Source organism: Pelophylax lessonae (genome assembly GCF_965119305.1).
Source record: "Pelophylax lessonae genome assembly, chromosome: 7".
Lineage (NCBI taxonomy): Eukaryota > Metazoa > Chordata > Amphibia > Anura > Ranidae > Pelophylax > Pelophylax lessonae.
The window spans coordinates 254,974,192-254,987,407 of record NC_138774.1 but is presented as its reverse complement, the minus strand read 5'-3'; the positions used below and the strand labels follow the sequence as shown (position 1 = coordinate 254,987,407).

The 13,216-nt window shown below is 47.0% G+C and overlaps 1 protein-coding gene across 3 annotated transcripts in view; it reads left to right on the top strand.

The window, feature by feature from the left end:
* The window catches only part of WDR38 (WD repeat domain 38), a 1,427,946-nt gene that overhangs the window by 563,977 nt on the left and 850,753 nt on the right, over positions 1-13,216 (top strand). For all 3 annotated transcript variants that reach the window (XM_082264625.1, XM_082264623.1, XM_082264624.1), the window contains one exon: positions 10,362-10,484. In XM_082264625.1, the coding sequence (XP_082120751.1) occupies positions 10,362-10,484 (123 nt within the window). The remainder of the gene's footprint in view (positions 1-10,361; positions 10,485-13,216) is intronic.

Sequence of the window (13,216 nt, the reverse complement as noted above, 5' to 3'; positions counted from 1 at the left end):
TCGCACGCCTTACTTGGTCAGGGCCCTGTCTACCAGGGATAAACCCTACCTGATCCTTATGAATGTAGAGATTAATGAAGGACGCTAACCTATTCGCTAGTAGTTTGGGGAGTATCTTTAAATCATTATTTATAAGCGAGATGGGCCTATAGTTGCTAACTTCTCCTCGGTCCTTATCTGGCTTAGGAATGACTGAGATGAAAGCCTGATTGTTTTGCTTGTCGACCGGACTACCTTTTTTAAGGGTGTACCTAGTTAAGTAGGGGGAGAGCAACTCAGAGAGTGTCTTGTAGTAAAGGTTAGGGAAACCATCTGGTCCCGGTGCCGAACCTAATTTAAGGTCTTTAATCACTCCTTTAATCTCCGCTTCAGTGAAGTGTGCTTCCATGACCTCCGTATGTTTAGATATACTAGGGATAGGCAGGTTGTCTAGGAAGGATTGTAATGCTTGCGACTTGTCGGAGCGGGCATCGCGATAAAGGTTTTGACAGTAGTTTGCAAATTCCTGCAATATGCGTTTTGGGTTCTGGGTCTTACCTCCCCCCCCCCCCCCCCGACGGACATTTTGGGCATTGCATGGAGTCTTATTCTAGGTCTAAGTCTAAGTTTCAGGGCAAGCAGTGTCCCTATTTTGTCCCTCTGGTGGTAGAATTTAGCTCCCTGCCATCTAATGTGTTTCTCAGCCGAGCTGGTCAGAGCCATATTGAGGTCAGCCCTGGCTGCATCAAGAGCCTTCAAAGACGACCTGGAAGGTTTACGTTTGTGTTCAGCACTTAAAGCCGCAAAGTCCTTTTCCAAGCGGAATAGGTGAGCATTCCGTTCCCTTTTGATATTAGATGAGATTTGTATCGGTTTCCCCCTGATGGTCGATTTATGAGCCGCCCAGAGGGTTTCAGGAGAAATCCCATCTAGGTCATTCAAAGAGAAATATTCCGAAATGGCATGTTCAATTTCCGTTACTCTACATGGTTCACTAAGAATGGACTCATTAAGTCTCCAGTGGAATGGGCCCTTAGGGGCGTAGGATCTAGTTATCCTAATTATCACCATTGAGTGGTCCGACCAGACCACATCTTTGATAGATGCCATAACCAGTGAGGGGATCAAGGCCTGAGAGACTAGAATGTGGTCGATGCGAGCAAAGGTCTGGTGAGGATGAGAGAAGTGTGTGTAATCTTTCGAGGTCAGGTGCAATTCCCTCCAGCTATCCACCAAGCCCATTTGATTGATCAATTTGGCAATCTGTGAGCTGCGTTTGGGTGGTTTAACCGTTCGAGAACCCGGTGGTTTGGATTTGTCTAAGCCATAGTCTAAAGCCGTGTTGGAGTCCCCCCCAAAAATTACGCGGCCCTCTAGATGTGGTAAAATCCGGCTAAACATATTCTGGAAAAAGTGTGTCTGATTCTGATTAGGCGCGTAATAAGAGACAAATGTATACAATTGTTCCTCAATGGTCCCTTTAACAAGGAGAAATCGCCCCCCAGGATCCCGTATCTCAGAGTGGAGGGTGAAATTACAACATTTAGTAAAAAGGATCGCTACTCCCCGCGTCTTGTCCTCTGCATTAGCTAAAAAAAAATGTGGGGTACTTAGCGTGTAAAAACGAGGGGCAGTAAGATTGGGGAAAGTGAGTTTCCTGGATCATTAAGACCTCTATCCCCCTGCGGTGAAAGTCCTGAAAAGCCTTCCTTCGCTCTATGGGAGAGTTGAGACCTTGGGTATTGTGGGAAGCTATTTTGAGGTATGGGGCTGTAGTTTTAGAAAGAGACATGAGGCAGGTAGTGTTGGTGCATCTGAAAAATCGTTTCACTCACCCAGTTCCGAAACAAGATACCTGGAGTGCAGAGTCGACAATGCATGAGGATCCTGTTTGGTGTAGAAGTGGTATGTGATATCCTCCCGGAGACCAGCTGTGAGAGAAGAAGAGAAGCAGTGAGAAAGAGAAACAGGGGAAAAAGGGAAAGAGGAGAGAAAGGGAGAGATTGTGGACCTGCGTCCACACCAACCCGACAAGTTTGAGTACAGGGTTCCAGCCTCCCAATAGGGGGGGCTGGAGAGAGTCACGCGAGAAAACCAAAATCCTCTCCTGTGACTGGTGGAGGCATCATCCGACCACTCCAGCAGGGCTCCCGCCCCATAGAAAGAAACGCTGTAGAGATAAAACAAAATGCAGTTAAGCATGCAAAAAATGGCTACAATAAACGCACGACCCTCAGGGGCTCCGCTACTACCCAGCTACTCAGCTGGAAGAGCCCCTAAGAGTGGTGTCAGAGTCCGCTGCCGAGAACACAAATCGGTAGCAGGCCAGTGTACTGACTGCGAAACGCCCTGAGCAGGGCGCCCCCATCTGAAGGGGGACCCGCCCGAGGGGCTGAAACAAAAATAGCAGGCATCAAAAAAAGTGCAGTACAAAAAAAAAACAAAAAGAAAAAGGAACGTCTGAAGGCCAGTCCAACAGGGGCTAGTCTAAAGAAGAGAAAAAAAAAAAAAAAGAAAGCTATGGAAGTCCATAGACATCAATCTCGATCAAGGAGGATGGAGACAAACATATGAGGAGGAACTCCACAGTGAAGGAACTCTTGCTAGAAGCTTCCGCGGTGATGATCAGGGGGGTTTTCCATCTTTAGAGCGCCTAAATTTGGATCCGTTCCAAAGGGGAGCAATGGGGCTTGATGGGTTAGGGTGTTTTGATGAGCCTGAGCTGGTGGAAGAGGCCGGGTGATCTGGGGGCTGTGGTAGTAGTTGCAGGTGATGAAGTAACCTTTCTCCCTCCCTGAAGCTGGAAAAGGTATAGGTCTTATTCCTGTATGTAAATTTGAGAGCGAAGGGGAAAGCCCACCAATATTTAAGCTCTTTCTGGGACAGAATGGAAAGAAGTGGCTTTAATGCTCTCTGTCGTTGTATTGTAGTTGGAGCTAGATCAGTGAAAATCTGAACCGCATGACCTTGACAAGTGAGATTTTGAACTTTCCTGGCTCTGCTGACAATTTCTTTCTTTACTGTATAGAAATGGGGTTTGACAACTATGTCTCGTGGGTTGCCGTCCCGCCGTGGGGGTCCCAGTGCTCTGTGAGCTCTATCAAGTTCAAGTTTGTGCGTTGGTACAGTATATCAGGTATAAGATCCTTAATGAGCCCCTGCACAGCAGTCTGGACGTCTGCAATTGACTCTGGCAGGCCCCGCGGTCTAAAATTGCACCTGCGAGACCTGGTCTTCCACCTTAAGGAGGGCTGAATCCAGCTGATCCTGAAGTGACTGAATAAGGGTGGTGTGCTGATTCAATTTGGCTACTGTCATATCAATCTTAGTTTCTATAGCTTCCATCCTGTCGCCTAGGTTTTAAAAATCCACTTTTAGATTTGAGGTAATCCTGTCAGCAATCTGGGATATTCCCCTCTCTAGCATGGTGGACATTTTGTGGAGAAGTTCCTCATGATCAGAGTGGGAGAGCCCACCAGATCCCTCTATGGCCGTGGGTCTCATAGGAGCTAATGGGGAAGCACAGGCAGGGGAGAAATCCCCCATCGCTCAAGAGGGATTCTGTGGATGCCGGGGAGGGAGCAGATGAGTACTCACAGATCCCCTCGGTGTAGTTGTAGAATGTCCCCTATCAAGAAAGACCGTCTGTTGCAGAGCGGTGTCCCCCTCCTCCATCTCCTCACGCTGCAGGGCCGGGTCTGCCATGTTAGAAGGAGCGGCCTCCGGGAAGTCTGAGGTGAACTGCCTGCTGAGATCTCTCCTGACCCGACTTGTTTGCATGTGTCGATGCCCGCGGGTCCGGTGGAGTCGCGGGCTCCGTTTAGCGGGAGTTAGGTAGCTGCTTAACCGCGCTTGGCGGGAGATTGTGCCGGGGTGGCGCAGAGCTCCGGTCCTACGCGGCCATCTTGGGAGCTGCCGCGCATGCGCCTCCCATTTTTATTCATTTTAAATTTGCATCAGCAATGGTATTGTGTGTGGTTTGTGAAGACAGTTTTTGGAGTTTGGGTTAAGATTTATGTGAGATGGAGAGCAAGGAGTGCATTATCTACCATCTAATTTCAGATGTCAAACAGCAAAGTGGCTGAGCATGCTCAGTGTATCCATAAATATGGCTCAAACAGCAAAGTGTTTGAGCATGCCAGAGTGTAACAAGAGATATATCCCAAATGACAAAAGTCCTTGGGTATACAAAATGTACATGGCAGTATCTCTCTCTCTCCAATGCAGGGCTGTGGGCATGGTACAGGAGAATGCAGGGCTGCTGGCATACTACAGGAGATGCAGTGCTGCGGGCATACTACAGGTGTTCTCTCTCTCTCTCGAACACCTGTACCATGCCCGCAGCACTGCATCTCCTGTAGTATGCCCGCAGCCCTGCATTTTCCTGTACCATGCCCGCAGCTCTGCATTCTCCTGTACCATATCCGCAGCCCCTGTTTTGGGTCTCGTGGTGATCCAGTTGGGTCCAGTAGCTGCTGCATTTCCCACCCTAGGCTTATACTCGAGTCAATCATTTTTCCCATTTTGTTGTGGTAAAATTAGGGGCCTCGGCTTAAATTCGGGTCGGCTTATACTCGAGTATATACGGTATATAAATTCTCACAACATGTGTAACAGCACAGGGAGTGTTAGATGGTACTATCAGATTTAGACGCACTAAAAATTTAACCCAAACTCCAGTTACATCAATAGGTTATTTTTTCTTTTGGGATACATGAATAAATAAAAGCTGATCAATGTAACTCCCCTTTCAGTGGTAAATGGCTTGTCTCAAAACTCTAACTGCTACATTTACAACAGAACTTGTTCTTTTGAAAAATATCAGGCTTACTAGCAGGATCACCTGCTGGAAAAAATGCAATTTCCTGACAGTCTCCATGGCAGCCTACGTGTGGGTTAACCCCGCCTCCTCTCCAATGGTATAGGACCCCCCTCTATAAATTTCAGCTTGAAGGCACAGTCACTGTTCCTTTTTTGTCCTCCTCCAAGGACCCTATTTGGATTATTTCCTGTTGAAATTTGGTCGGCTTACCTCAGAATGAAAGTCGGTGTCTATGTCCAGGGCCCAGCCACGGGCAGGTGAGTGACATTCAAAAATCCCCTTTGGCTGATAACTGTGCGGTGCTTCGGATGGCCGACGGATATCCTGACAGGGTCTGAAGATTTGTCTTCCTCCATGGCAGCGTATTTGTTATATTTGTGTGTCTCAAACTTACTTTCTTTGCTATCTGGTGACCCAATGGCGGCTGGAACGCTCCTTGCGTTCCAGCCATCTCCTTCCTGCTCCCCCTCCGTTCAGTCCGGCGGACGCATGCGCTGTGTGGGAATGGAGCTCCGCTCTCTGCCTGATTTGCGATCGCGGCCGGTCATCACTGATGTCATCCTGGCGCGAAAATTTAAACGCCTGTCAGCTCCAGTGCAAATGGGAAGCACTGTGGGCATAGCGACATCTTCCCGGTACCTTGTCCATTGTGAATCCAGGTATGTGGGACCGGATGCTGTATACCTTTTGGCGGTGTGCAGGGGGGGGGGAGCGGTTGGATGCATATTAAGATGACACCTGAGTGTTCCTTATTACCTTGTAGTGATCCGCTGTATGCTCTCTATTTCCTTGTCAGTTTTGGTTTTGCCTGAAACATGGATCCTGCTTCACCGCCCCCTTGTGGCCAGCCCTCTCACAACAGGTGAGTGCTGGTACATTCTAGGGGGATATGAAGGGAGGGATGCTGGCTCATGATTCATGGCTAAATCCTGTGTCTCCCTGGATTTCTCTTTCTCCCAGCTCTTCCAGGTCTGGTCAAGAAAGAGACCCTGTCAGGCCACAAAGAGAATCTTCTTCAAGGTCAAGACGCCGTGAGTCTCCATCAGGGAGCAGGCATGAAAGGAGACGCTCAAATTCCTCCTCCAGACACCGCACACACCGCCACAGTAGCCATACGGCCCAGAGAGCCTGCTGGGGTTGTGGGGCGCATGTCCCGGAGGACAAGTCCCTTTGCGAGCCCTGTTTTGCTCGTGCTTCTGGTGAGAGAGAGTCTGAAGATCAGAGATTGGAATCCCTGGTGAAATGGATTGTCCAACAATCCATGAAAGAGTGGGGTGCTAGTCCCACATCTGGGCCTGCTACTCCCAGCTCTCCTGCTGAGGCTCCTGAAGAGCAAGGTCCCTCTCAACCAAGCTTCACTTCCGGAAAATCCTCAGAAAGTGATTCGGAAGAAGAGGAAGGTGCAGTTGGGGGCTTTGATTTCGCCCTTGTTTCACCTCTCATAAGAGCAGTCAAAGAGGCTCTGAAATGGGAAGATCCCATTACCCCACAAACGAAACAGAGAAGGTTTTTCAAACACCTGGGGAAAGAGCGGCTAAACTTTCCGCTCCTTTCAGAATTAAAGGATGTCATTCTGGAAGAATGGAGTAGAGGGGATGGCAAAGCTTCCTTATCCTCTAAATTGGCTAAATTGTATCCCTTTAAACCAGAAGAGGTCAGTCATCTGGAATCGGCTCCTCTGGTTGATGCCGCGGTCTCCAGACTAGCAAAACATGTTATCCTACCGCTGGACGATGCGGTTTCCTTTAAAGACCCTCTGGACAGGAAAATGGATCTAGATTTAAAAAGAATCTATATCACGGCCAGTGCGGCTTGTAAACCTGTGCTAGCATTAGCAGCCATGTCTAAGGCCATGGAATCCTGGGTTTCTGATGTCGAACTGAAATTAAGGAGTGTGTCTGAAGATGTAGTAGAAAACTCTCCTGTTCAGGAACTGAAGTTAGCCTCTGTGTTTCTTGGAGAAGCATCCATTGATGTGTTACGTCTCTTATCCAGATCCATGTTGGCTTCTGTCATAGCCAAACGGGCCCTGTGGTTGCGTCCCTGGCTGGCAGACCCAGCCTCCAAGCAGGCTTGGTGCAAAATCCCTTTTGAAGGATCTTCTTTATTCGGAAACAAATTGGATAATGCAATTACTAAAGTGACGGGTGGAAAGTCAGGTTTCCTTCCCTAAGATAGGCGCCTCTTTGGCCCTAAGAAGCAGCAACCAAGAAAGCAGTTTGCAGAGCATTCAAGAGATGCCCGCTCATACAGGCCTGGGCGAGATTATAGGAGAAATTGGAAAGGAAGCCAAGCATCCTCTCGTAAGACGGTCAGAGGCTCAGCACCTTCCGGCAAGAAACCTCAAAGTCTTTTTGAGATTGGGCCCATTCAGACATGCCAGGTGGGGGCGCGCCTGCTCCACTTTCAGCGTATCTGGGCGGCCTCAATCTCAGACTTCTGGACCATCAAGACAGTGTCCATAGGACACACATGAACTTTCTCGACAGATCCCGTTTCCAGGTTCATTCCCACTCGCTTGCCCTTTCAGGACGAGAAAAGAACTGTTTTGCTAGAGCACTTTGGTGGCTCAGGGCGCAATACTTCCGGTGCCCGTGCAGGAAAGATTCCAAGGCGTATATTCGCCCTTCTTTCTAGTACAGAAAAAGAATGGATCTTGGAGCCCTGTGATAGATCTCACCTATCTCAACAGGTTCATAAAAAACGAAAAGTTCAAAATGGAATCCTTATCTACCATTCAGAAAGCAGTGCTTCCAGGAGACTGGCTGGTATCAATAGATCTCAAAGACGCGTTTTTCCACGTGCCTATAGCAGTGAACTTCCACAAGTACCTTCGTTTTGCGATAGAACACCAGCACTTCCAGTTCATCTGCCTTCCTTTTGGCCTGTCCACATCCCCAAGGGTGTTTTCCAAGGTCCTTCTGGCTGTGGTAGCTCTAATCAGAACAAAAGGTGTACGTCAACATCACTACTTAGACGATCTTCTACTGTTATCACAAAACAGGGATCAACTTTTGTCCCACAGGGACCTGGTCACCACAACTCTCATGGAGTTCGGATGGTTGTTGAACCTACAAAAAAGTCATCTGGAGCCCTCTCAACATCTGGTCTATCTAGGGGCTCAATTCAACACCATTCAGAATATTCTTTCTCTGCCTCTAGAGAAAATCCCGGTGGTCCGGGAGAGGATCCTTTCAGCCCTTTCCTCCTCTTTTCTGACGGCATCCCAGTGTCTCAAGATCATCGGCACTATGGTCTCAACGGCCCCTATGGTCAAGTGGGCACTGTGGCGAATGCGGCCCTTTCAAAGGGGCTTCCTTCTGCAGTGGAATCCGGAGGAACGCGAGCAGCGTATCTTTATTTCCCACAGCACGAGAAGCAGCTTATTATGGTGGCTCCAACGCAAGAACCTGCTCAATTGCCAGTCTCTAGTTCCCATCACTTGGGTCATCATTACAACCGACGCCAGCAACTCTGGTTGGGGAGCCCATTGCATGGCAGAGGTGGCTCAAGGGAGATGGCCTCCACAAGCCCACTCCCTGGTCTCCAACATCCTGGAGCTCCGTGCAGCTTTTCTAGCTCTTCAAGCTTTCCACCACCTAATAGAAGGCAAATCCGTGCTTCTTCGAATGGACAACACCACGGCAGTGGCTTATGTGAAGAGACAGGGCGGAATCAGAAGTCTCTCCCTTCTTCAAGAGGTAGACCCAATCCACATGGACTCATTCAAGTGGATTCTGTCACTAGGGGTCTCACCTGTAGACCTGTTTGCATCCCCATGCAACCACAAGCTGGACCGGTACTTCACACGCAGCAGGTGTCACCAATCCTGCGGAACAGATGCTCTGACCGACAGATGGGAATTCAGCAGGGCATATGCTTTTCCCCCGTTTCCCATCATCCTCAGATTTCTTCAGAGACTCCAAGCAGAAGATGTGGAGATTGTCATGGTGGCCCCTCATTGGCCAAACAGGCCCTGGTTCCCACTTCTCCTGCAGCTCAGTTATCGGAGCCCGATTCCCCTGCCCCTCAAACCAGACCTTCTCTCACAGGGAACAACATTAAACCCCTGCCATGCTCTGCTCAGGTTAACGGTCTGGTTCTTGAGAGGGAGAGGTTGGAGTCACTTGGATGCCCTCCTGGGGCAATCCCTACCTTAATGAACTCCAGAAGACCTAGCACGAACAGAGTTTACTGCAGAGTGTGGTCTGGATTCTTAGAATTCACGTACCCGGAGGGAAATCCTTCCTCGAATTTTGGAGTTCAAGAAGTTCTGAAGTTCCTTCAAGCAGGACTGGATAAATCTCTCTCAGGTGGGACTCTCAGGGTGCAAATATCAGCCTTATCTGTATTCTCAGGGTTCCCCTGGGCCAGGCATGTACTCATACAGCAATTTTTCAAAGGTGCGGTCAGACTCAGACCTCAGAGGAAGCCAAGGTTTCCAAAATGGGACCTTCCTCTTGTTCTTAACGTCCTTTCAAGAACCAGTTTGACGGACTCCATCTCTATCAGAGAACTTACCATTAAGACAGCCTTTTTAGTGGCAATAACTTCAGCCAAAAGGGTCTCTGAGATCAGTTCCCTTGGTCATAAAGAACCTTTCCTCATGTTCTTTCCGGATCGAGAGGTCCTAATTCCGATGCTCAATTCCAATCCGAAGGTATCATTGGTTTTTCATGAAAACCAGGAGATTGTGCTTCCTACCTTTCACTCTTCCGAGGATAATGAACCTCATCCCTTGGATGTAGGGAAGGCTCTAATGGAATATCTTCAGTCAACATCTTCCTTCAGACAATCGGATTACCTCTTCGTCCTCTTCTCAGGCAAAAATAGAGGAAAGCGGGCCTCGTCAAGGTCCATTGCAGCCTGGATTGTGTCTGCTATTCAACGAGCTTATTGTGTAGAGGGTTTGGCTCCTCCGGAGGCGGTGACAGCCCACTCAAAGAGAAGCATCTCAACGTCCTGGGCGGCTTCACATCATGTTGCACCAGAAGTAGTCTGCAGAGCAGCTTCCTGGTCTTCTGTAAATACGTTTATGACACATTATTGTGTGGAGCCAGACTCCTTATCTTCAGTTAATTTTGGCTTGACTGTTTTGTCTGCTAATAATTTGAAGTAAAATTTGATTTGAAACATTCCCACCCGTGTGGTTTGGGCTAGTTATTTCCCACACGTAGGCTGCCATGGAGACTGTCAGGAAAACGGAATATTCCTATCATACTTACCGTAATTTTCCTTTCCTGATGGTCTCCATGGCAGCCGGAGGTCCCACCCTCTGGTCTTGGATTCGGCTAAGATATGGAACACTGGCTGTGCCTGCAAGCTGAAATTTATAGAGGGGGGTCCTATACCATTGGAGAGGAGGCGGGGTTAACCCACACGTAGGCTGCCATGGAGACCATCAGGAAAGGAAAATTACGGTAAGTATGATAGGAATTTTCCGTTATTATGAATTTTTGCTTTTAGGTTTAATATTGCTTTATTATTTATTGTATATAATAGAATATATAATATTATCATTAAAAACAGTTATTGATGGTTTTGTAATTATACCTTGCAGGCTACAGGCTCCTGGGATTATACAATTAGACTATGGAGTGTTCACAGTGATAGGACAGACAAAGCATTGAAAGGACATAATGGCAATGTCAGCTGTGTATGCTTCTCTGTGTCTGGGATGCTGGTAAGAAATTGCACTTACAGTTTGACACTCTCTGTGATTACGCTTATGCTGCATTTCTTGAACACTGTAATTACTGGATATGTTACCTCTAACTGACAATGTATCCTACCTGTGCCTATAATGTGGTGTTTTTATGCTTTTGAATTAAAAAAAAACAATATAAATTTACTGAATGAAATTGCCCTTACAGATAAACAGGATTATTCTTTTACGCTTATCAAGTTTTGGGTTTGCACGTAAAATCATGTACAGTGGGGAAAATAATAATTTGATCCTCTGCAGATTTTGTAAATTTGCCCACTTACAAAGAAATTAAGAGTCTATAATTTTTATCATAGGTGTATTTTAAATGATAGAATGTCAACCAAAAATCCAGAAAAATCACATAAAAAAAGCTAATAAATTAGGTTGCAGATTAGTAAGTTAAATAAGTATTTGATCCCCAAGCAAAACATGACTTAGTACTTAGTAGACATCTCAGGAGGGTTTTTTGGTTCACTCTTCTTTACAGATCTTCTCTAAATCCTTAACCACTTCTGGATCGGAAGGATTTGCCCCCTTAATGACCAGGCCATTTTTTGCGATTCGGCACTGTGTTACTTTAACAGACAATTGCGCAGTCGTGCGACACTGTACCTAAATAAAATTCATGTCTTTTTTTTCACTCACAAATAGAGCTTTCTCTGCGATTTTTATTTTTTTCGCTATAAACAAAAAAAGAGCGACAATCCTGAAAAAAAAACAAACATATTTTTCACTTTCTGCTATATAACATTACCCACAAAAAAAATGTTAAAATCAAATTTTTTTAAAATTTTAAGCCAATTTGTTTTCTGCTACATATTTTTGGTTAAAAAAAAATCACAATAAGCGTATTTTGATTGGTTTGTGCAAAAGCTATCGCGTCTACTAACTACGGGAAAGATTTGTCATTTTTGGTTTTTGGTTTTTACTAGTAATGGCGGCAATCTGCGATTTTTTTTAGCAGGACTGCAACATTGCAGCGGACAGATCGGACCCCTAACTGACATTTTTGACACTTTTGGGGGGACCAGTGACACTACTACAGTAATCAGTGCTAAAATTATGCACTGTTACTGTAATAATGACACTTGCAGGGAAGGGGTTAACACAGTGGGTGATCAAGGGGTTAAATGTAAGCCTAGGGGAGTGTTTCTAATTGTATGGGGGTTGGGCTTTTGAAATGATCAGAGACCTGTAATCCTATATAGAAGGACCGCAGGCGCTCTGTGATCATTCTAGAGAGAACGGTCAGCTGTGTTTACAACAGCTGACTGTCCTCTCTCAGCAGGGAATGATCGCGGGTGCCCGGTGGCAATCGGAGCCACCCGCCTCATGCATCGGAGTCCCCACTGCTGAGTGGGGGCGGGTGCGCGCTGCCGGCGGTGCTCGCTTGCCCTCTAGCTGCAGGCGCGCGTCCAACGTACAGCTACGTCGGTTCACGCAGGAGGGCTCGCCTGCCGCAGTAAATCTGCAGTGGGCGGTCCTTAACCACTTTACCACCGGAGGATTTTGCTGTCTTAAGTCCAGGCCACTTTTTGCGATTCGGCACTCTGCGACTTTAACTGACAATTGCGCGGTCGTGCGACGCCGTACCCAAACAAAATTTACGTCATTTTTTTTACCACAAATAGAGCTTTCTTTTGGTGGTATTTGATCACCTGTGCGATTTTTACTTTTTGCGCTATAAACAAAAAAAAGAGCGTTTATTTTGAAAAAATAACAATATTTGTAAAATTTTTTTATATGAAATTCCTCCCAAAAAATATGTAAAAATCAAATTTTTTTAAAATTTTTGGCCAATTTGTTTTCTGCTACCTATTTTTGGTAAAAAAAATCACAATAAGCGTATTTTGATTGGTTTGCGCAAAAGTTATTGCGTTTACTAACTAAGGGAAAGAATTCTGTCATTTTTGGTGTTTTTTTTTTTAACGAGTAATGGCGGCGATCTGCGATTTTTTTTTGCGGGACTGCGACATTGCGGCGGACAGATCGGACCCTTGACTGACATTTTTGACACTTTTGGGGGTACCAGTGACATTACTGCAGTAATCAGTGCTATATATATGCACTGTTACTGTAAAAAATGACACTGGCAGGGAAGGGGTTAATTTTATTGGAGAGGGAGGGGTTAATGTATGCCTGGTGGGGGGGGGGTGACTGAGTGAGCCAGGGACAGATCGGATGTTCCCTGGCTGCTGAACATCCGATCTGTCACTCCCTGTCACTTAGGAGATCCGCCCGCTCTGTTTACACAAGCGGGTGGATCTCCAAACTAGATTCCCCAACGATCGGGGAAGAGCGGCGATCGCCGCCGCTCCTCCCCTGGCCGACTCCCGCTGTGAATGAAAACAGCGGGCAAGCGCTGCCTACAGGGGGAGGAGTCCAGCGACGTAGGTCTATGTCGCTGGACGATAACGAGCCACTGTGCCGCAGTAGCAGCACAGTGGCCAGAGCTAAAGTGGTTAAGTGGTTAGGGTTCCGTGGCTCTCTTGGCAACTCGAAGTTTCAGCTCCCTCCCATAGATTTTCTATAGGATTAAGGTCTGGAGACTGGCTAGGCCACTCCATAGCCCTAATGTGCTTCTTCTTGAACCACTCCTTTGTTGCCATGGCGGTATGTTATTAATCATTGTCGTGTTGGCAGACCCATCCATGACCCATCTTCAGTGTTCTGGCTGAGGGAAGAGCATTCTCATCCAAGATTTTACA